The sequence below is a fragment of the Marmota monax genome, unplaced genomic scaffold (genome assembly GCF_021218885.2).
Source record: "Marmota monax isolate L192 unplaced genomic scaffold, Marmota_monax_Labrador192_F-V1.1 WCK01_AAM20220418_F8-fsc00062, whole genome shotgun sequence".
Classification (NCBI taxonomy): Eukaryota; Metazoa; Chordata; class Mammalia; order Rodentia; family Sciuridae; genus Marmota; species Marmota monax.
The window spans coordinates 1378167-1403723 of NW_026695221.1; the positions used below are offsets into that span (position 1 = coordinate 1378167).

General features: G+C 36.7%; 1 protein-coding gene across 11 annotated transcripts in view; it reads right to left on the minus strand.

Annotated features, from left to right (window-relative positions):
• The window catches only part of LOC124085118 (beta-galactosidase-1-like protein 2), an 85911-nt gene that overhangs the window by 41933 nt on the left and 18421 nt on the right, over positions 1-25557 (minus strand). For 8 of the 11 annotated variants that reach the window (XR_009225761.1, XR_009225762.1, XM_046432631.2 and 5 more), the window contains 2 exons: positions 10147-10239; positions 9806-10003 (listed from right to left, as the gene is read on the minus strand). Coding sequence is in view for 9 of the 11 variants with exons in the window: in XM_058575307.1 (XP_058431290.1) it covers positions 9806-10003; positions 10147-10239 (291 nt within the window). In the remaining 2 variants the exon portion in view is untranslated. The other 3 variants (XM_046432633.1, XM_046432632.2, XM_046432629.1) reach the window with 3 other exon arrangements.

The following is a 25557-nucleotide window of genomic DNA, read 5'->3' on the forward strand; positions in this document are numbered from 1 at the left end:
TTAAAAAAGTTAAGAAGAAATAAAGACTTTCTAGGGTCAAAATCAAAATAAGAAAAAAAATGAAACAAAAAAATGGAGAAAATTGGTAGATAGTAAACCTGCCTTGCAAAAACTGTTCTTTTAAAAAGCTCATCAGCCTTATATACTCATACACTGCTGGTGGGACTGCAAATTGGTGCAGCCAATATGGAAAGCAGTATGGAGATTTCTTGGAAAATTGGGAATGGAACCACCATTTGACCCAGCTATCCCTCTCCTCAGTCTATACCAATAGGACTTAAAAATAGCATACTACAGGGACACAGCCACATCAATGTTTACAGCAGCACAATTCACAATAGCTAAACTGTGGAGCCAAACTAGATGTCCTTCAGTGGATGAATGGATTAAAAATGTGGCATATATATACAATGGAATTTTACTCAGCATTAAAAAAGAACAAAATCATGGCATTTGCAGGTAAATAGATGGAGTTAGAGAAGAACTCAAAAAACTTAACACACACACACACACAAACACACACACACACACAAACACACACACACACACACCCAATAACCCAATCAATTAAACAGACGAAGGTACTGAACAGACCCTTCTCAAAAATAGAAATAGTCAAAAATATATGAAAAAAATGTTCAACATCTCTAAAAAATTGTAAATTAAAGCTACACTGATATCTCATCTAACTCCAGTCAGAATGGCAAATATCACAAATACAAGTAACAATAATGTTGGGGGAATCATAGTTATTCAGTAGATTAAACAAAGGGAAATGCAGGGAAGGGAGAGGAGTACAAAAAAGGAAAGAATGCCGCAGTCTGGCTGGGCACAAATGCCACAGTCTGGCTGGGCACACAATCACGAGCCACCACACAGCTTGTAGATTCAAACAGCAACTCTTTATTCCCGAACTCACACCAGCCGTCTACAATCACGTTCTGGGGAAATCCACGTTCTCTGCCCAAATCCACATCCACTGGGCTTCTATCTCCCAAAAAATACTGTCTGAATCCCGTGAGAACTCAAGGGGAACTCAGGCAGCAGGATACGCCCTATTCCCAGCAGGAATAATCTTAAACCTTAAACCTGGAACCTAAACTGGGAACGCCCTAAACCCGATTATCTTAAACCGGGAACACCCTAATCCGCCCTGGTCCTTGAGCAAGGTCACCTATATTCAATGTCACTGCAAAATGTCAGCAACATGGGGTACACTGGCAAGGAAATTGTCATACCTACTTGGCTAATGGCTCCCAGCATCTCCCCCCTTCTGATTAATTAAACAACAAGCAATGTGGCTTAAGGACCGTGCCTGGTAGGTTGTCCAATTCAACATATGGTTCTTACCCGTCATCGGAAAACTGACCTTTAGGCGTCAGCCTCCTGTCTTAGGTTGATACCACTGCAATTGGATCATACCCGTCACTGACTACCGGTCCAGCATACAGCCATTGGCCCCCAAATTTTAGACCATCACTAGCAGAAGGGAGGAGGATACAGAAATGCCACGACACCAAGCCAATTGACGGCTCCTTGGGAAAAATTGCATCACTGGTGACACCATCAGCAAAGATATGTCAGCACTACCACAATTAACATGGGGTGCGCTGGCAAGGAAATAAAAATTGCATCACTGGTTAATCACTGTCGCAGATGTAAGAATGGCCAAGCTGGAGTTCTGGATATCAGCTGTTATGGATTTGAGTCAAATCATCTTCTTTTTGATCTGTAGAAATTGTTTTAGTTAATCTCTCTGGAATCCAAATCGGCTGCTGTTCTCCCTATGGAAAAACACAAACAGACCCCCGACTCCAGACAATCACTGGGTCAGGACCTTTCCATTGTCCTGTTAGAATCTCTTTCCAAAGTACTTTAGGCTTATGTACATTTTTTGGATACATATGCCTTTCCGCAGCACTAAGTCCTGATGAATCTAAATTTTAAAAAGTTTAGAGTAAAAAGGGTTATTTTAAGTTTATCTTTGGGGGATATATACCCCTTAAAGATCATCTTCTAGTTTTCCTTTAAGGTTAGTACATTCACCCTTAGTTGCTTTTTTTTCCTCTTTGTTTTTTTTTTTTTTTTAATTTTGTGGGTTTAAAATTCTTGTTTTCCTACATCTTTTCTATCTTTCTATATCTTTTTTATCTTTCTACATCTTCTCTCTTTTTTTTACCTTTCTGTACTTCTGTTTTTAAAGTTTTCTACTTCAAATTTTTAATCTTCTTTATCTAAATCTTTTATCCTATTATCTTCTCACTTTTTTAAAGCAATGCCTTTAAGATTAACTAAGCTTCTTTCCTCCATCATGAAGGCATTTTAACCACCTTCAATTTAACCTTTTAAAGCCTTTTAATTATCATCTATACTGTACTTTTAAATGTACTTTTTCACCACCTACAGCTTCACTCTTTTAAACGAGGCTTAGATTCTGTTTAAATCGCTTTAATGTTAGTTTACATGGCTGCCCTTCAACCAAAGGCCTTTTTTTTTTTTAACTCCATTGAGAAGCTTTGTCTCAATCTGCCATGTACAAATACCTTTTTCTTCTTTCTTCCTTTCTCAAGCTTTTAAAGTAAGTCTAGTTTCCTCAAAATCTTTTTAAACGGCATTTTACAACTTTTTACTTTACCACACAGAGATTATCTCATCTAGAAACATTTCTTTTTCCTTTAACCTTTTATATTAAAATATATTTCCACATCTTGAATCTTTTTCTCTTTTTTAACCATTAACCCTTTTTATAAATTCACATTTTGAAACAACTCTTATAAAATTTCTGATTTAGACAAATTACTCCACTTTAATAAGATGAAAGACTTTCACGTTTTTTATGATACTATAATACTATAATTGAAACCCAACTGAAAATTTTTCTACTCTTTGTATATAAATTACACATGATAGAATCTTAACACTTAGTAACCTTGTTTTAACAAAGACACAGACCAAAGCAATATTAAATCTTTTTTCCATTCACCAATTTATGAAAACACACATAATGTTTAAATATATTACCTTATGGAACTTAATAAGTAAAGAGTACTTGATTTCATATTTAGTGGTTGATATTTTAACACTTTAGCTTTGTAAATTAATCAGATGTCTGTAAAAACCAAGATCTTAGACAAATGTAGTAAACAGAACTAGCCATCTTTTTCTTGTTGAAGAAAAATCCTTCTACAGGATACCATTATGGTCCCATTGATATACTTAATAACTCATCTTTAAAAAGCCATGGGCTACATTTTTGTATTGTATCAACATATGTCCTAACTGTTCTTGGTCTTACTGGGGTGCCTCCTTTCTCTAACAATTTCTCTTCCTCGGAGGCGAACAACTTCAAACCTTGAGTCAACCATTTTCCCCAGTTTGCCTGAGAAAGTTCTAGGAACAGGCAACTTGAAATAAAAACAAAATAAATCAAAACAATAACACATTGTTTTTTGAAATGTTCACCCATTCTTTCTCTCTTCCTCAAGGGTGAGAAATTTCACTTACCTCTAAGCTTCAGAAGTTCCCCGCACGGGACGCCAAATGCCGCAGTCTGGCTCGGCACACAATCACGAGCCACCACACAGCTTGTAGATTCAAACAGCAACTCTTTATTCCTGAACTCACACCAGCCATCTACAATCACGTTCTGGGGAAATCCACGTTCTCTGCCCAAATCCACATCCACTGGGCTTCTATCTCCCAAAAAATACTGTCTGAATCCCGTGAGAACTCAAGGGGAACTCAGGCAGCAGGATACGCCCTATTCCCAGCAGGAATAATCTTAAACCTTAAACCTGGAACCTAAACTGGGAACGCCCTAAACCCGATTATCTTAAACCGGGAACACCCTAATCCGCCCTCGTCCTTGAGCAAGGTCACCTACATTCAATGTCACTGCAAAATGTCAGCAACATGGGGTACGCTGGCAAGGAAATTGTCATACCTACTTGGCTAATGGCTCCCAGCAGACAGTGGAATGAATAGACATAATTTTCCTATGTACATATATGAATACACCATAGTGAATCTCACCATCATATAGATTCATAATAATAGGATCCTAATTAGAATAAGATATATTCCATGCTTGTATAATTATATCAAAATGAATTCTACTATCATGGATAACTAAAAAGAACAAATAAAACAAAAAAAGAATATAAGTAACAATAAATGTTAGTGAGAATGTGGGGGAAAGGTATACATTGTTGGTGGGATGGCAAATTACTACAATCACTATGAAAGCAGTATGGAGATTCCTCAAAAAATGGAACCCTCATTTGACCCACCTATCTCACTTCTCAGTATATATCCAAAGAATTTAAAATCAGCATACTACGGTGACGTAGCTACATCAATGTTTACAGCAGCACGATTCATAATAGCTAAGCTATGGAACCAACTCAGCTACCCTCAGCAGATGAATAAATAAAGAAAATGTGGTCTATATACACAATGGAGTATTACTCAGGAATTAAGAAGAATGACTTTATAACATTTGCCAGTAAAGGGATGGATCTGGAGACCATCATGCTAAGTGAAATAAGCCAATTCCAAAAAAAAAAAAAAAGGTCAAATGTTTTCTCTGATATGTGGAAGCTAACCCATAATAAGTGGTGGGGGGGTAGAAGTTCAGTATATTAGACAAAAGGGAATAAAAGGAAGAGAGGGGGACAGGAAAAGGGAAGATAGTGGAATGAATTTGAAATAATTTTCCTATGTACATATATGAATTACATCACAGTGAATCTCACTATCATGTATATCCACAAAAATGGAGTCCTAAAAAGAATATGATATGTTCCATGCTTCTATAATTATATCAAAATGGATTCTACTATCATGTATAACAAAAATAATCAATAAAAAACTATAAGAAACAAATGCTAAAAGTTCTTCTGAAAATGACAACACAATCAAGTCTCCAAAAAGCTTTACTCCTTAATGTATATATGCCTACAGAGCATAAAAATACATAAGGCATTTAGAATTGCAAACAGAAATTGGTATATCCAATATTATATTTGGATATTTAAATATCTTCCATCAGTATTAGACATATCCAGCTGACAGAAAATCAATGAAGATATTGTTTAATTAAATGATATCAATTAAATGGACTGAATTACATATGTAGAATATTTTATCCATCAACAGCACAAAATACATTCTTCTCAAGCTTACCTGGAACATTCACAAGACACATCACATTCTTGGTCACAAAAAATACCTTGACAAATATAAAAGAATAGATGGACAAAATATACTCTTAAAGGTGTAGGAAGATTAAACAAGAAATCAGTAACAGAAAAACTAGAGCATCCCAAAATATTTGGAGATTAAATAGCATATTTCTAAATAACACATGGTCAAAGAAGTAGTGTCAAGAGAAATTAAAAACTATTTTGAAGTAAATGAAATAAAAATATAATCTATCTAAAGTAGTAATATATAAAAAAGCAGTGCATAAGAGGGAAATGCACTGAATACACATATTAGAAAAGAATATGCCCTGAAATCAATGATTTACACTTAGAAGCGTTCTTATAAGTGTAAATACCATGTATAACAAAAAGAATCAATAAAAAACTATAAGAAATAAATGCTAAAAGTTCTTCAGAAAATAGCAAAAAAAATGGAGCTTTCCTACTAAGATCAGGATCAAGGCAAGGATTTCCCTCCCACCACCGCCTCTTGTCATTGAACTGAAAGTTCTGGAAACTATAATATGAAAAGTTGCAGAATATAAGGCTAATTAATATGCTTTAGAAAGTCAATTGCTTTCCCACATATTAGAAATGATCAAATGGACACTACATGACTTCAAGACTCACTGCAAAGCTATAGTAAAAGAACAGTTGTTGGGGTTTAAGTGTGCAGAGTTTAGCTCCCTCAGGCCTGACATTTTACAAGAGCTGTGGCTGTGATTTAGGTCAGCTGAGGCAAACCTCAGCTAGGAGGAGGAAAAGTTCTCTTCCCCTTATCGCAAGGCACAAGTTCTGCATGGTTTGGCCAAGAGGAAGAAGCTTCCTGCATACTTATCCTGGGAACAGTACATTCTGAAGAAACAAATGCATCCTCAGAGGAGTAGATAATGTCTACAAAGAACTTTAGGAGGGTACTTATCAAACAAACAGGAAGAATTTGAATCTAGCTCTGTGTATCCGCTGAGGCATGATATTTGGACAATGTGGGTAAAGTGTTATTGAAGAATTGCTTGCTTTGTTAGAAGAAGTGTATAAAAGGAACTTGCAAATAAACTTCAGGATGCAGTTGCAATTGCTGCCTTTGCTCTGCATCCCCTGTGTCCTGGTTATCTCGCGACCCTTACCCGGGGACCCGAACGCTCTAGACGTTCACAAACAGACAAATAGATTAATGCAGCAAAGATAATCTTTTCCATACTGGCGTGGTGGGACAAGCCTGAAATCTCAGTACCTATGGAGGTTGAAGCAGAAGGATCGCAAGTTGGAAATCAGTGTTGGCAACTCAGCGAGAACCTGTCTCAAAATAAAAAAAATAAAAAGAACTGGGTTTTCTTATCAGTTTATATGAGCTTACTGTAAATTAAAGAAATTTGTTGCTTCATTAAAAACAAAACAAAAGAACTGAGTATGCAGTACAGTGATAAAGCACTCTGGGTTCAATCCCCAGTACCAGTATCTAAAAAAAAAAAAAAAAAAGGATAGTCTTTTCAACAACTGAGCATCTAATATACAAGATAAAAGAATACAAACCGAGACCATACACTCTTCACAAAAATTGACTTAAAATAGAACATAGATCTAAAGTAAAATACAAAATTCTACAAAATAACAGGAGAAAATCAATATGACCTTGGATCTGGCAATGACTTTTTAGTACAAAAAGTCAATACCAATATAATCTTTGGTATTTACCCAAATGAGTTGAAGATTTACATCTACACAAAAACTGGAATGCAGCATTATCCATAAAACTTAGAAGCAACCAAGATGTCCTCCAAGGAGAGAATGGATAAATAAACTAGTAAACTCAAACAATGGAAATTGATTAAGACTAAAAAGAAATAAGGTATCAAACCATAAAAGGACATGGAGGAACTTCAAATGCATATTTCCAATTTTAAACAAGCCATTCTGAAAAGACTACATAATATATGATTACAACCACATGACATCAGAAACAGCAAAGCTATAGGGACATTAAAAAAAAAAAAAAAGACCAGTGGTTCCCAAGGGTTCACAGGGAGGGAAGGATCAATGGGTAGGACACACAGGATTTTTAGGACAGCAAACTGTTCTGTGTGATGAATTACATCACAGTGAATCTCACCATCATGTATATCCACAAAAATGGAGTCCTAAAAAGAATATGATATGTTCCATGCTTCTATAATTATATCAAAATGGATAATGCTGGGTATACATCTTTATGCATTTGTCAAAACCCATAGAAGGTACAATGTCAAGAAAGAATCCTAAGGGGCTGGGATTGTGGCTTGGTGGCAGAGCGCTTGCCTAGCATGTATGAAGCACTGGGTTCGATTCTCAGAACCACATATAAATAAATAAAATAAAGGTTATTTGACAACTTAAAAAATATTTTAAAAAATAAAGAATCCTAATAAAAATTATAAGTGGTAAAGATGTATCAATGTAGGTTCATAGACTGTAACAAATGTACTATACAAAAGCAAACAAATAATGAGGGAGAAATGATGTGTAAAAGGAATTATGTCAATCTGGAAGGGAAGTGTTTTAAAACATCATCTGTTAACACTTTCCAAATTAAACTCCAGATATTTTCCTTCTAAACCTGTATTTTAAAAATAGCTAAACCACTGAAAAAGAATACACAAATAAAACTGATTGTCAAAACAGTTTGCACATGCAATTTCAAAGCTTAGAAGGACAGAAATAAAAAAAATATTTTCTTTTTTTAAATTTTATTTGTATATAACAGCAGAATGTGTTACAATTCTTATTACATATATAGAGCGCAACTTTTCATATCTCTGGTGGTATACAAAGTATATTCACACCAATTCATGTCTTCATACATGTACTTTGGATAATAGTGATCATCACATTAAACCATTATTAATTACCCCATGCCCCCTCCCTTCCCCGCTCACCCCTCTGCCCTATCTAGAGTTGGTCTATTCCTCCTATGCTCCTTCTCCCTATCCCACTATGAATCAGCCTCCTTATATCAAAGAAAACATTCAGCATTTGTCTTTTGGGGATTAGCTAACTTTACTTAGCGTTATCTTCTCTAACTCCATCCATTTACCTGCAAATGCCATGATTTTATTCTCTTTTATTGCTGAGTAATATTCCATTATGTATATATGCCACTTTTTTTATCCATTCATCTATTGAAGGGCATCTAGGTTAGTTCCACAATTTAGCTATTGTAAATTGTGCTGCTGTAAACATTGATGAGGCTGTGTCACTGTATTATGCTATTTTTAAGTCCTTTGGATATAGACCGAGGAGAAGGATAGCTGGGTCAAATGGTTCCATAGTCAATTTTCCAAGAAATCTCCATATTGCTTTCCATCTTGGCTGCACCAATTTGCAATCCCACCAGCAGTGTATGAGTGAACCTTTTCCCCCACATCCTGGCCAACACTTGGTACTGGCACCAAAACAGGCTAGTGAGACCAATGGTACAGACTGGAGGCCATATAGACTAACCCACAAAATTACAATTATATTATATTACAATTATATTATATTAGACAAAGGTGCCAAGAACATGCATTGGAGAAAAGATAGCCTCTTCAACAAATGGTGCTGAGAAAACTGGAAATCCACATGCAACAAACTGAAATTAAACCCCTATCTCTCACCATGCACAAAACTCAACTCAAAATAAATCAAGGACTTAGGAATACAACCAGAGACCCTGCCATCTATAGAAGAAAAACTAGGCCCTAATCTCCATCATGTGGTATTAGGCCCCAACTTCCTTAATACAACTCCTATGGCCCAAGAATAAAATCAAGAATCAATAAATGGGATGGACTCAAACTAAAAAGTTTCTTCTTAGCATAAGAAACAATCTGTGAGGTGAATAGAGAACCTACATATTGGGAGCAAATCATTACCCCTCACACATCAGATAGAGCACTAATCACTAGGGTATATAAAGAACTCAAAAAGCTAGACATCAAAAAAAAATAACCCAATCAATAAATGGGCCAAGGACCTGAATAGAAACTTCTCAGAAGATGATGTACAATCAATCAACAAACACATGAAAAAAATGTTCATCATCACTAGCAATTAGAGAAATGCAAATCAAAACCACTCTAAGATTTCATTTCACTCCAATCAGAATGGTAGCTATTATGCATACAAACAACAAAAATTATTTTTCTTTAATTGATTACTTGCTAAGCCTTATTTTCAATGAATCCCATCTTCAAAGACAAGACTTTGTGGAACAGTATCATACCCTGGGATTTAAAACTACAGGCCATGAGTCCAATGACAAGTAAAGTTATCTGAGGAGGCATGAGACCCATGCCTGAGACCCAGACATGATATTTTTTAATAGTTAGGGACAACATGGGCTACTGCCATTTGTACTTGCCACTGCCTCTGAAAGTTGGAATTCTGGGTCCAGGCCATAGTAACCCTGTTTAGACAGAAGCCTATCAGAAGAATTAGAGGATGCTCTACTTACAAGAAATTTTCAGGATATCAAGAGGAGACTTGGATATTCTAACAACAAAGAAAGTACTAAAAAGGTCAATCTTTAGGAATTCAGATGACAAGTTCTTAAATTAAAATAAATACTCAAAAAAAGTACTCACGTGATGAGGGTGTTGAAGCCACCTGCCTTCATCTTCAGCAAACGGTCTCTCCAATACTTCTTGGGCACCCGGAAATAGTGAACAGTGCCTGCTATGATCAGGAACGGAAAGCCTCCTAGTGTGAAGTTTGAGCCCTCAACTTTTAGACCTGACTTGCGGTTTTTCAGGTAGGAGGGGATCAGGTGACTTTGATTAATCCTATGAGGACAGAGAAGGTACATGAAATCCTAGAGATGTTACCATTTACATAGGCTGGGCAAATCAAGACCTTTTTTTCAGGGGCCCTAAGCATTCCTCCAATGGTAAGCAAAACCTCCCCAGTCCTCCTTTCTCAAACATACCTGGGTGACAGGCCTTGGCTGAGATGAGTTATCACTGAAAAGGCTGAAGCAAGGAACAGGATACATTCAAATCTCACCAGGAAGGGCCACATGCTAAACAGATAAGATAGAATGAGGTCAAAGAGATATGGTGGGTTGGAGGAAGGAAGGAAGTTGCTTTGTAAAGAACACTGAATAGGGTGTAGAAGAAATTCCTCTAGAAAGAGGGTCCCAGTTCTTTTCTCTAACCTAAATTTTTCACTCTGCTACTGTGTATAATAATATTATACTCAGTATATTGTGTATATTTATATACACAATATATAATTATACACAATTATATATTGTGTATATAATTATTGAATTGCCAGAACATATTTTATCATTTATGTGGCCTGTGATTTTCTTTATGCTACTCATAGAGCAAATACTCTTTCTTCTCTGTATCAATTTTTTACCAGTCCAGAGTGGACTGAATCAATATTGTATAGCAAGGACAAGAGGGCTGTGCCCATCTGGGAGGAGAAAAGCAGTATGCACAGGGCATAGTTGTTATTCCAGCACCCAAAGCATTGCCTGAATCATAGTAGACACTCAAGGATTTTTTTTAAATGGTTGATGTCCATATTGTTTTTGCATTGCCAGGGATGGAACACAAGGAGGCCTTGAGAATGTTACAGCAAACGCTCTACCACTGAGGTACACACCCCAACCCCCGGTTATTTTTAAAAAATTTTTATAAACATGTATCTATTGTATGTAGCAATTCAATACACAAGATTTCAGTACATGCACATAGTGTGCACTGATTCAATCCACTTTTTCCCCACCCCTTCACAAGCTCTCATAATCACTGTAACATTCAAGTCAATTTTTTAATTTACCAGTAATTAAAAAAAAAAAAAATCTATGTGTTGCCAGAATCACTAAAAAACCTACGTTGTCTCCAGTACCTGTCAGCTTTTATTGGACTTAATGAGTATTGCCATAGGAAGAATTGGGATGTAAATTTTGGAAAATCAGAGAAAATACAGGACAGGGACCCTAAGATTAAATAAAATAACAACTAGAAAAGCAGGGCGCCCAGGACCTTCTAGGCAAGATTGAGAGGATAAGAAATGGAGATGCAGCGACTCCCTGACAGTTCAGAGAGGCTGAAAGTGAAATCGGGAGATGCTGCAGCAGAGATTTCCAGAGAGGAGGACAGAAAGCCTGAAGCAGAGCCTTAAGAAAACCTAAAGGAAATGTCCAGCGGGGGAGGGGTATCGAATGTGAGGCAATTTCACTGGAAACTCAGCCGTCAAGGTCCATTCAGTCCTGGGGCTGTGAATCCAGCCTAGGGCTATGACAGAGCCCGGTGCGGGAAGAGCTATTGAGTCCTGCGACTGTGGTGGGATGAGTGAACTCTAGGGGCCGCTGCCTGGCCAGCACCCACCTTACTGGTGAGGGCGGCTCTGGGCAGACGCCGCAGTTCCAGCTCCCGGCAGCAGCCTCCAGGTGCGGGGTCAAGGGGGGAGTAACCGGCACCGCGCTCGGCCCACACCCGCAGCCTCGCCCCTCCCCCCCCCCCCCAGCAAAGCTACCCTCTTTTTCCCCAGGAGACTGGTCCCTCGCGTGTGGGCAGACGCATTCCGCGGCTACCTGTCCCCCAACACCCACCTCGAGGATCACCTCCTCCTCCATCCCACCAGCCAGAGCAAGACCCGCCCCCGTCTGCCCTGGGGGATGCTCCCCTCTGATGGTCTGCACTCCCAGCAGAGCCCAGGCGAGTACCACCGTGTTGTCAGCTCCTGGGCAGCGCGTGCTGCTACTGACTTCAGGAGATGGGCCAGTTGCAAGGCCTTCTTGTAAAGTCCAGGTCGCCACACGCATGACGCCCTCCCCTCCGCATACTAACAGGGTTTGTTCGCACGCGGGCTCCCAGTCTCCAGCATTTGGCGGTAGAGACACAAAAAACGAAGACCAAAACATGCCCTCCTTCCTTTAGAGATTAGGAGTCTAGGGGAAAGTTGAGCAAGCCCAGATGGCCACCTGGAAGAACCGGCTGGTTCCTTTTACTGGATTTGTCCTGAAGGAAGCCAGTCACTTGATTCCGCCTAGAATGGTGGTATGGTGGTTCTCGAAGCGTGGAACTGTCGGCACAGCGTACCTTATCCGAAAAGCAGCAGAAATTCTCTGTACCCCTCCAGATCCACAGTCCACAGCACCCTCAACTGGGGGGTAGGGGGTGGAGCCCAGCCTTGGGGTTGGGACACACCCTCCAGGCAATTCTAAAGCACTATCACAGGTCTCCAATTCCCCCCACCTTTCACCTTTCACCCTAAAGTGAAGGGTAGGGAACTGAGAGTCAAAGTGGAGTTGTTAGTTTAACCTCACGGGAAGATCCTTTTTTTTTTTTTTTTTTTTTTTGAGAGAGAGAGAGAGAGAGAGAGAGAGAGAGAGAGAGAGAATATTTTGCGCTACAGCTTGAGCCACATCCCCAGCCCTCTTTCTTTTGTTTTGTGGGGAGGACAACCATTGCAGGCTCCCCACTTGGGTGGGAGTTCCAGCATTTAAAATTCTCCCAGCTTAATTTATACATAATCCAGGTACAGGCTCCAAAAGAAGTTACTTAACTCTTTTTTTTTTTTTTTAATTATTTATGTGTGTGTGTGTGTGTGTGTGTGTGTGTGTATATATATATATATATATATATATATATATATATATATTCTTTATAGCAAATTTACCTGGAACTGAAGAGAGAATTAAAAATAGCTTTTCATCTCTATCTTCCAGTAGACAAACTTTCCCTAAAGGTGGTATCTTTATTTTGGATTAGGCTATTTTTTCCTAAGTCAATTCTTGACCATATCCTGATTATGGATTCTCCATTCCTCTGCCTCTACCACTAAACAATTGAAAGTTTGACAGACATTCGGGAAGCTTTGTGATTGATGATTTCTCTGTTAAATTGCTGCTTCTCCTGGGCGTGGTGGCAAATGCCTATAATCCCAGTGGCTCCGGATCCTGAGGCAGAAGGATGGCGACTTCAAAGTCAGCGTCTCAGCAACTTAGTGAGGCCCTAAGCAACTCAGAGAGACCCAGTCTCTAAATAAAATATTTTTAAAAGGGCTGGAGATATGGCTGGGTAGTTAAGTGCCCTTCAGTTCAAACTCCATACCCCACCCTGCCCCCACCAAAAAATCAAATTTCATAAGTGCACTTTTCATCTCCCTCTTTTCTCCTTAAATTTTAGACCTCCTGTCTATTCTTGGCAATGCCCCTGAAATATGTCAAAAGCAAACCTCCTTCTAAACTCCACTCTACTATTGGAACTTGACTTTTTCTGTAATTTTCTTAATTTATAACAATTATGTTGTTTCAGGTTATTTCCCTACAATTCTTTTTCCTACTTGCAGTTATCCATAGGAACTATATTTTCACTTTTGCTGGTATTATTTGTTTTTTGCCCACATAATTGAAGTTCACAGTAAATGACCCCAATGGGATACTTTCTAAAGAGACTTGGCTGATTGTCTTTTCTCTTTTCATTTCCTGACATTATTGTAGTTGGTGACATCTTCATCCTTGTCAATGAAATACTAGGCCATCTTTTTCATATTTCTAAATTATAGAATTACATACTACCCTCAATAGTAAAACAATCCCATCACCAAGATATAAATCCTACAATGTTATTCCTGGCCATAGTAAAAACTGTCTCTTTTCACTGTCTCTTCCAAACCTGGTCTTCACCATCCTTTGAGTTTCCAGTTTCCTAGTCTTTGTCTCTTTCCTCAGTTTATTATCCTTATTTTATAATATTAAACAATTCACATTACTCTTATATGTGCATATTTTGGGAGTCAGACTTACCTTATGTGAAGGGTAATACAATTATTTACATCGGCAAACAGATTGACAGTGAACACTAGAATTACAATTAATTTCATTTTTGAAAAATGTTCTGAGCCAGGAATAATACTGCACACTTGTAATCCCAGCTATTCAAGGGCTTAGGCAGGAGGATTATGAGTTTGAGGCTAGCCTGGGCAATTTGGTCTCACTATAAAAGCAAACAGCATACACAAGGCCCTGAGAGAAAAAAAAAAAATGTTCTCTAAAAGTTAATTAAATCTTTAAAATTAATCAATATCCTGTGATTTGTAGGTGGTCCTACAAAACATGCATGACTGCTTGTATGGACATATTTTCCTCATTTTCAAAAATGGTAGTCTTGTGATTTAAGCTTTATTTTATGTAAGGGGGCTAGGAAAGTCTTAACAAGAGGGTGACATGTCACTGGGCATGGTAGCATATACCTATAATCACAGCACTGGGGGTGGGGGTGAGGCAGGAAAATTTAAGACCAGCCTAGACAAGACTCTGTCTAAAAATAAAATAAAAGGTGTGGGATTATAGCTCAGTAGTAGAGCACTTGCCTAGCATTCTCAATGCCCTGGATTCAATACCCAGTACAGGGGAGGGAGGTTACATTTGAGTAAATGAGTAAATATAAAAAGTAAGGTAGTGAATCATCTTAGTACATTAGGGGGGTGGGTGGGAAAGCTTTCTCAGGCAGGTAACACTCTGGTAAACTTGTGGCAGGAACAAAAACTTGAAAAAGCCAGAGAAACTTGAGGAAAGATGAGGCTTTAAGACAAAAGACTGATAAAATCAGAAAGGTTAATGAGGAGTCTAAATTGTTCAGGGACTTGGAGTTCAAAGGAACTGCTTTACTTTTGCTCTGAGTGATCTGAGAAGCCACTGGAGTGCTTTAAACCAAGAAGTGGTGTGATCAGACTTCCTTGTTAGCATGGTCTAAATGCCTGGGGCAAGGATAAAGAAAAGAAAGGGCTTTCTTTCAATATGTGAGAGTTGATGCTGGTTTGGACCAGGGTAGGAGCAATGTAGATAGTGTGAGGTGGTGTGATTCTGGACATGTTTAGAAGTACAGCCACAGGATTTGCCAATTAATTAGATGTAGAATTTGAAGTCAAGGATGGCCTCAGGGTTTTTTTTTTTTTTTTTTTTTTTGAGTAAAATGGAAAGATGGGGTTGTCTTTGATGGAATAGGGATAGCTGTAGGATCATAAAAGTAGAAATGCAGGGGTGGACTGGTATATGAACCTATAAGTTACAAGCATGTAAATGGTACTGAAAGGCAAAAAACCTTGATTCAAAGATAGTCTTGGGGATAAGTCAAGATGAAGAAGATCTTAGGTCCAAGGACTGAGCCTAGGGAGGAGAGGCAGATCAAGAAAAAATAGCTAGTGAAAGTGAGAAGCAGGGCTATAAATACAGAAAACTTGTGAAAATTATGTTCTAGAAGCCAAGTGAAAAGAAAATAGTAAAGAGATATCAACTGTGTCAAATTATTTGAGAGTCAAGTAAAAGGAGGACTAAGAATTGATCACTGAATTTAGCTACAAGGATGTTGTGATTAATGAAGTTTAATTGAATGACCAGGTGAGAACTCAAGGAGAAAAAATAGATAAAGGATATCAATTTTGTTTAAATGAGTCTGGATGAAAAGGACAGAGAAAATGGGATGGTAGTTTCTTGTGGCCACTAGTGCTCCCAGGGACACGCTGACAATGGAGTGAAAGTGTTGACTCCTGCTGAAGGAGAATCAATACTCCAAAGGAGTCATCCATGCATATAAATAGTTTATAAATCCATGGACATCTCCAGAGATCATTGTGTTGACTGAGAATAAAAATCAACCTCGTCAAAAAGAAAGAAAAACATACTTATTTGTTGTAATTAGGATTACATATGACAAATCCAAAGCCAACATCATACTCAATGGGGAAAAACTAAAAACTTCTCCTCTAAAGTCAGAAACAAGATAAGGATATCCACTCTCATCATTTCTATTCAATATAGTTCTTGAATCTCTAACCAGAGCAATTAGGAAAGAGAAGGAAATTAAAGGAATACAAATATAAAAAGAAAAAGTCAAACCATCTCTGTTTGCTGATTACATGATCCTATATCTAGAAGTCTACTCTCCCCACCCCCCACAAAAAAACAGAGGATTTATAGAGTTGATAAGTGAATTCAGATTTCAGCAAAATAGCAGGATACAAGATCAACACTCATAAATAAATACTTTTCCCAATACATGATTCAGTTGAGAAATAAATCAGGAAAACCATCCCTTTCACAATAACATCAAAAAGTGGGAATTAATCTAACAAAAGAGGTGAACGATCTCTACAATGAAATTCTAGAACACTGAAGAAAAAAATTGAAGATCTCAGAAGACCTTGCATGTTCTTGGACAGGCAGAATTAATGTTGTCAAAATGGCCTAACTACAAAAGTAATATACAGATTCAATGCAATACCCATGAAAATACCAATGACATTCCATATATCTAGAAAAAAAAAGTCCTTTAATTCATTTGAAAGAGTAAGATACCCAGAATAACCAAAGCAATTCTGAGCAAGAAAAATTATATAGTAGGCATCACAATACCCCATCTCAAATTATACTAACCAGCTATAGTGAGCAAAAACAGCATTGTGTTGGCATCAAAATAGACATGAAGACCAATGGAACAGAATAGATGACAGAGACCAACTCACATATTTACAATCATTTGACACTTGAAAAACGTGCCCAAATATATATGTTGGGGAAAAGACAACTGTTTTAGCAAATGGTGCAGGGAAAACTGGATATACATATGTAGGAGAATGAAATTAGATGCCTACCTCTCACCCTGCATTAAAGTCAAATCAAAATGGATCAAAGGGATTAGGAATTACACCAGAAATCTTGCAACTGCTGGAACAAAACATAGGCTCAACATTCCATCATATACATTCAGGCATCAACTTCCTCAACAAGACCCTTAAAGCTCAAGAAATAAAATCAAGAATCAATAGGTGGGATGCCATCAAATTAAAAAGCTTCTACACAGCAAAAGAAATGATTAAGAGCATGAAGAGAGAGCTTGCAAAATAGGGAAAAACATCTTTGTTAGCTACTCCTCTGATGAGATTAATACCTATTATATATAAATAATGCAAAAACTAAATTCCAAAAAACAAATAATCCAACCAATAAATGTGTAAAAGAAGTAAAGAGACATTTCTCAAAAGAAGAAACACAAATGGCCAACAAATAAATACATGAAAAAAAAATGTTCCACATCTCTAGCAATCAGGGAAATGTAAATCAGAAATATACTAAGATTTCATTTTATTTCAGTCAGAATGGCAATTATCAAGAACACAACCAATAATGAATGCTGACGAGGATATGGGAGAAAACGTACACTGATCCATTGTTGGGAGGACTGCTAATTATTATAACCACTCTGGAAAGCAATGTGGAGATTCCTCAAAATACTATGGATAGAACCACCATAAGACACAACTAACCCACTCCTCAGTATTTATCTAAAAGAACTAAAATCAGTATACTATAGCAATACATCCACCTCACTGTTTATAGCAGCAGAATTTACAATAACCAAATTATGCAATCAACTCAGATGTCTGTCAATAGATGAGTGGATCGAGAAAATGTGGTATATACATGCATTGGAGTTTTACTCACCATAAAAAATAATGAAATAATGGCATTTGCCAGTAAATGGATGAATGTGGAAAACCTCATGCTAAGTGAAATAAGCCAGACACAGAAAATCAAAAATCAATGTTTTCTCTCATATATGGAAGCTAGAGTAAAATAAGGGAAAGAAAGCAGTGGGGGTGGGGATTAATATCATAAGCATATAGGGAAGATTAATGGTTAGAAGAAGGAGAATAAGAAGGAGGAAGGAAGGAAGGGAAAGGGGAAGAAATATGGAATGAAGGGCTGGGGTTGTGGCTCAGAGGTGGAGTGCTCGCCTAGCACGTGTAAGGTGCTGGGTTTGATCCTTAGCACCACATAAAGTGAAGTGAAGATATTTTGTCTACCTATAACTAAAGAATAAATATTTTTTAGAAAAGAAATATGGAATGAATATAGTGAAATTATGTTATTTACACACCTAAATGTACAAGAGGCAATTTCATCCTTATGAGAAGAAAGAACCAATAAAAAAATAACAAAGGAGTGAAAGGAAGATCAGTAGAGGAAGGAGAATAGGGGAAGGGAGGAGGAGGACAAAAGTGGGGAATGGGGATTGAAATCAAATTCCTTGCATGTATGATTTTGTCAAAATGAACCCAAGTACTAAGCATAATTTTAAAAAAACCTAAATACAATATAGCAACCAAGTTGTTGACATTGGTTCACAGAAATTACAGAATCTTTCCATCACCACAGGAATTGCATTTTTATAGCCACACCTACTTCTTTCCTCCATCCCCTCTCTAGGCTCTGGCAATAAGAGATCTGTTCTTCAGTTATAAAATTTTATCATTTTAAGAATGTTATATACATATGTCAGGGAAGAAAAATCAAAAGGGAGTTGCATTGGTTCAGCAACACTTAAAATGGAGTCTGGAGGCCATTGTTAACCAGATCTCAGACATATCTTCACTGACCTTTTTGAACTGGCCTACCTGTCCAGATGCATTGTGACTAAAAATTAGGCCAAACCACAATTCATTTTTTTTTTCACCATTCTTGAAGCCTTCCTGATTTCCCTAAATTGCACAGATATTGAGATCACACCCAATCCCTTTCATAGAAAACAGCTTAACTCCTGTTCATATCAATCGCAATTCCTGACAAGCAAATGATGAAGGCACCACCCCATTACCCTTTGTGGTTTTCCACTTTGAAAAGGCCAAAAAGCACATTTTCAAAACTATTTGAATCTCTGTTTTCCAAAATTACAATCTTAATTAGCCCTGAATAAATGTAATTTTCTTTGTTCTCAACTAGGTTGATTTTATTTTCATGGACACAGAATCACACACTATGGTAATTTTGTTTTACATTTGAGTTTATGATCCATTTGGGGTCTGGCTCCCTAACTAAAACCTATTCCAATCTTTTTACTACCCCTGATGTCTCAGGGCAAAACTGCCAATTCAATTTGATATTCTAGAGTATATATTTTGCCGCATCATTTTCCTAGTACTTGTTTTTTTTTATTATTTTAAATTTATTTAATTTTTTTCAGTGCTAGAAAACAAACTCAGGGCTTCTCATATACTATGTAAACTACTGAGATATAGCCCCTAGCCTTCCCAGTATTTATTTTTATGTTAGTATTACAATAATATTATTATAAATAATTAGTGTTATCTGCACTAATTATTACATTAGTATTTGCATTGGTATTATTAATTATATTTTATACAAAATTAAATTAGAATTATAGCTGCATTATCTAATTAAAATATATTACTTCAAAGTCTGGACTACAGTCAAATATCTATTAATTCTTACTTAGCTAGTATTCTAATTGTCTAGTAAGAGAAGATTGAGGATTTCCAAAATTGCATTATTGTGCAAGGATACCATAGAACACTGAGGCTCAACAATAAACAATATATATAGTAATGTAAATATTGAACATTGACTTAACCAAAACTATTGATATGATAGGCAGAGTGGAAGGTAGAAGAAGTCAGGAGCTATAAATTCCAATTTCCCATAAAGATGAATAAATTTACCTAAAATTAAAAATCAATAATAGTTTAAGCATGCTGTTTTGACATCTGTAAATAATTACCAGAAAAAAAACCAAATAAATGCTTTGAAAATGACTCTGAAGAACAGGAACCAGGAGTGGAGTAAGATGAGAAAGAAGGCTATAGTTTTCATTAAAAGTCTTATCAAAATAGTTGACTTAGATTATTTACATGTAGAACTTCGATATATTAAGAGTTAATTTAAAAAGTTAAAAAAAAAAAAAAGAAAGAAAGAAAACAGTTTGCCACAGGCAGTTCTAAACCCTGTCACACAATCTTCCCTTACCGGAACACTGATAAAAGAACAATTGCTACTCTATTTTTTTCTAAAAAGAAATGGACTGCACTGACCAAGGAACACTGTAGCTCCCATACTCTACTGAACATGCCTCAGGCAAGTGGTACAGAAGAAAACAGCAAACTCTCTTCTGATGTATTTGGAGAATAGTGTTGCTACTTAGATTCACATACCCAGTAATGCATAGATTTGATACCTACAGACTTTTGCACAAATGGGGTTACTTTAAGTTCCATCTTTGGCCAATGAGAGCCCCTTCACCAGTGGCTCCTCTGTCTATTTGATATCTGCTTTGCATTTGGTACTAAAAGTGGTACTGCCCATCATTTGTACTTCCTGCCTAAGAGCTGGACACAGATAATATTCCAAGGCACCCTAATTCATTTTACCTCTAAGAGAACACAAATCTGAGGCTAGATAGTCTCACTGCTAACAGGTTTCCATTGCTTTTTAGTGCATAGATTTTAGAAATACTTGTTTTTCAGAAAAAGCAAAAATAACCACAACCAAACAATTCCCAGAGTGGTTATTACATGTCCCTTTTCTGCCATCAATGTATGACAATTCCAGTGGCTCTGCATTCTTGCCAATATTTGATGTTTCAGGAATTTTAATTTCAATCTTTGTAGCAGATTTGAAGTACTAGCTCTTTTTTATTTTTATTTTTTCCTCCTGTGCTGGGGATTGAACCCAGGACCTTGAACGTGGTAGGAAAGTTCTCCACTACTACCTAAAATGAGTCTGCTCATTTTTATTTTAATTTGCATTACCATGATATCTGCTGATAGAGTACTTTTTCATGTACTTATTAGCTCATCTATGTGTATCTTATTTTGTAAGTACTTGTTGAATCCTGTCACCATTTTTAAAAATTTCAAGATGTCCTCTTATTTTTTTATTATTAGTTGTTCAAAACATTAAAAAGCTCTTGACATATCATATTTCATACATTTGATTCAAGCAGATTATGAACTCCCATTTTTACCCCGTATACATATTGCAAGATGTCCTCTTATCATTGAGTTGCAGTTATAAGTTCTTTATCGGATACGTGTGTTATATTCTCATTGTCTGTGGCTTAGTGTCTTCTTATTGCCATTTTTTTCCATTTTAAATTTATTTATTCTAATTTATTACACATGACAGCAGAATACATTTCAGTTCAGAGTAAACATATAGAGCACCATTTTTCATATCTCTGGTTGTACACAAAGTAGAGTCACACCATTTGTATCTTCATACATGTACTTAGGGTAATGATGTCCATCTCATTCCACCATCTTTCCTACCCCATTGCCCTATCCATTCCTCTCCCTCCCCTTTGCCATATCTAATGTTCCTCCATTCCTCACATGTGATTCTTAAAATAACTTTTCATCTTTGTGAGAGGTAGAAATTGAAGTTATGCTTCATTCTTTTGAACTCTTGATCCAGCTCTTTCAGCACCATTTATTTAAGAGTCCCTTTACTCACTGAATTGCTTTTCTTTTCTCTCTTGTCATAAATCAGTATATGTATGTATGTATGTATGTATGTGTATATATAGAGAAATATATATATATATATACATATACATATATTTGTAACGTTCCTGTATACTCTCTTCTGTTCCATTAATATGCCTATCCTTACTCTAATATGAAATGCTCTTGATCTTTATAGTTCTCTAGAAAGTCATGAAATAAGGTAGAGTAAGACCATCTAACTTTATTCTTGTATTTTTCAGTATTCAATATTACATTGAATTTTCATTAATAAATATTCAATGATTGGCAGTTCTAGGTCCTTTGTTTTTCTGTATACTTTACAAATGAAATTGTCAAATTCTGACACCTTCCAAAAAGAAATTTTGCTAAAATTTTAATTGAATTGCATTGATTCCAATTGATTCTGTAGATCAGTTGAAAGAATTTAAATCTTAATGATACTGAATTTTTCAACCTATGAATGTGGTATAACTTTCCACTTATTTGGGTCTTCTTTAATTTCTTTCAGCAATACTTTATATTACTTTTAATACAGAGGTCTTGGATGCATTTTCTTAAATTTATACCTAAATATTTTCTGATTTGGGATATTATGATACTTTAAAATTTCATTTCACAATTGTTTACTGCTAATATTGTAAATATATTCTGATTAATTTTTTAGAACTACTTCCTCTGATTAATCTTACCTTACAAGATTGCAATGAGGTTGATTTATTTAGTCTTCTCAGGCTGCCATATCAAAATATCACAGACTGGCAAGAAGCAGTGGGGCAGGCTTTTAATACCAACTACACAGGATTATGAGGCAGGAGGATCACAAACCCCAGGATATACTGAGCAGCTTAGTGAGATTGTCTCAAAGAAGAAAAAAAAAAAACAAAAAACAAAAAACAACCTGCTATGGTTTGTATATGAGGTATCCCCACCAAAGATACCAGAAATGTTCAGAGGTAAAAGTATCATTAGAGTATAAAAGTTGAAACTATTTAGTCCATTCTTATTTTAAATGGATGAGTGATAACTTTAGGTAGGTGGGACATGGCTTGGGGAAATAGGTTACTGGGGGCATGTCTTTGGGGTTTATATTTCCCTGGAACCTCATGCTCTGTTTCCTGGCTACCAGAAGTTGAGCAGCTTTCCTCTTTCATGCCTTTCTTCCTTGATGTTCCACCTCAATTCAGGTCCAGAATGATGGGAGTCCACCAATATGGACTGAGTCTCTGAAACCATGAGCCAAAATAAACTTTTTATCCTTTAAGTTTTTCTTGTCAGGTATTCTTGTCACAGTGATGAAAAGCACACCAACACCAAAACAAAACAACAAACAAAAAACCCAAAATACAAATGGGGTCGCTTGAACAACAGAGGTTTATTTTATTACAGTTCTGGAGGCTAGAGTGTCAGCAGGGTTGATTCCTCATAAGGGCTACATGAATCTGTTTAATGCCTGTCTCCTAGCTTCTTGGAGACAGCTGGCAATTGGTATATCTTGGTATATCTTGACTTGTAGATGCATTACTCCAATATGCCTCCCTCTTAATATGATTATCTTCCTGTGCCTGTGTATTCATGACCATCTTATAAGGCCTAGTCTTACTGGATGGATCAAAGGTTTACCCTATGTAGTCTAGCATGACTTCATCTTATCTAATTACATCTGCCAAATAAGTCACATTCGGAGGTACCCATGACACTATCTCAATTCCTTCAGTGGTGCATTTAACTGCAGTTCTAATATGAATGTCTAATTACATACCTGGCCTTACTATAGGCTTGCCTTTCAAAGAATGGCACAAAGTTTATTTTCCTCCTAGATTCCATATGAAGTTTGAATAGGTCATAGTGCCCACATGCCAGTGCTTGGACTGGTCATTTTAAAATACCTAAAACAACTCAGAAGTAGCAGCAAATGTGAAAACAAATTCTTGGGTCCCAATCATAGGGATTTATTCTGAAGATCTTGGGTAAGATGAAGAAGTCCATATTTTTAACAGACTCTATAGATAATTCTGATGTAGGCAAGCTCAATTCTTAGTTTTACACTGAAAGTCCCTGTTGTTTCTTCTTTCAAAATTTTCTCTTGTGATTTCTGCAATGCCATAAATAGATCAAAAGTTCTCAAAGGGATGAGTTGAAAATTAATTTACTCACTCAAGTAAATATTTATTGAGTATTTTTCATATGGTAAAGATTGCTTTTTAGATGGAAAGCACAGAATAAGAAATCCTGCCTCCAAGGAACTAACATTCTAAAAGGGGAAAACAAAAAAGGAAAAACTAGAAAAGGATACTATAGTGCGTCAGATAGTGATTAAGTTCTAAGGTGGCGGGAGAGAGAGAGAGAGAGAGAGAGAGAGAGAGAGAGAGTGAGTTAGTTCAGGAAAGAGGGATCACAGAACTCTCTCAGAAATTTCCCTATCTCCTATGACCAAAATATTTTTGAGAAAATGTTAGAATGTTTAATTTGCAGCATAGAGAAGAGAGAGAATATTAGGAGATGCCCCTGAGAAAGGTTGATTGCCAGACTCAACAAACAAAAAGTCAGGATGCTCAACTAAATTTAAAAGTCAGCAAAAAACAAATACCTAGTATAAATATACCTCAAATATTGCACGGGACATATTCTCCATCTCTTTCTCTCTCACACCCCTCCTTCCCTTCATCCCTTCTCTTTCTTTTGTTTTGGGGTGCTGGGGAATGAACCCCAAGGGCACTCTACCATTGAGTTACATATTCAGTCATTTTTATTTTTTATTTTGAAACAGGGTCTCCCAAGTTGTCTAAGTTGGCCTTGATTTTGGATCCTCTGTTTCAGCTTCTCACATTGCTGGGATTACAAGCATGCACCAACATGCTCAGCTGTGTGAGACATTCTTATACTAAATTATTCATTGTTTATCTAGCACTTAAACTGAGCATCCTGTGTTTTACATGACCACTCTACCGTCAGAGTATTTCCAGCCCTAAAGACTAGATTTTGCTTCTCTCTTCCTGAGCTGTGCTAACACTAACTCCTTCAGTTACCAAAGCACATGGCTTGCTTTTGGCTGTTCACTTTTGCAGGGTTCATAGTTTTGAATATGGTTAGAGCTTCAGCAGTTTCCTGGTTGTATGTCCTAGCTGCAGCATCATTTTAAATATATATGGGCTTTTATTTATTTTTTATATTTTTAAAAAGTTTTTAGTTTAATTTTTTATTTTATTTATTTATATGTGGTGTTGAGAATTGAACCCAGGGCCTCACACATGCTAGGCAAGTGCTCTACCACTGAATCTCAACCCCAGCCCCTCTATCGGCTTTTTTTTTTTAAATATTTTTTTTAGTTGTAGATGGGCACAATATCTTTATTTTTATTTATTTATTTTTATGTGGTGCTGAGTAACCCAGGGCCTCACGCGTACAAGGCAAGCACTCTACCACTGAGCTACAACCCCAGCCTCTCTATCGGCTTTTATATACAGAAAATTCTTTCATTCATGAGTAATCAGGTTGGTACAAGCATCAGTGAACAGGGGAAATAGCAGAAACTCTGTGGAGTCAGGTCAAACATAACAAAAATTATACTGGAAGACTAGAAAACTACAAAAATTATACTGGGGCTAGTAGTGTAGCTCTGTGGTATTAGGCCCTCAGTTTGATCCCTAGCACTGCAAAACAATACAAAAACAAACAAATAAAAAAACTCCAAAAGAGATTCCTCAGAAATCTTGGAATGGAACCACCATTTATTTGATCCAGTTATCCCACTCCTTGGTATATACCCAAAGGACTTAAAATCAGCATACTATAGTGACACAGCCATATCAATGTTTATAGCAGTACAATCCACAATAGCTAAGCTATGGAACCAACCTAGGTGCCCTTCAACAGATGAATGAAAAATAAAATGTGATACATGGGGCTGGGGTTGTGGCTTAGTGGTAGAGTGCTTGCCTAGCATGGGTAAGGCACTGGGTTTGATTCTCAGCACCACATATAAACAAATAAATTCATAAAGTTCCATCAATAACTATTAAAATTTTTTTTAAAAAAGAAAATGTTTTACACACACACAATG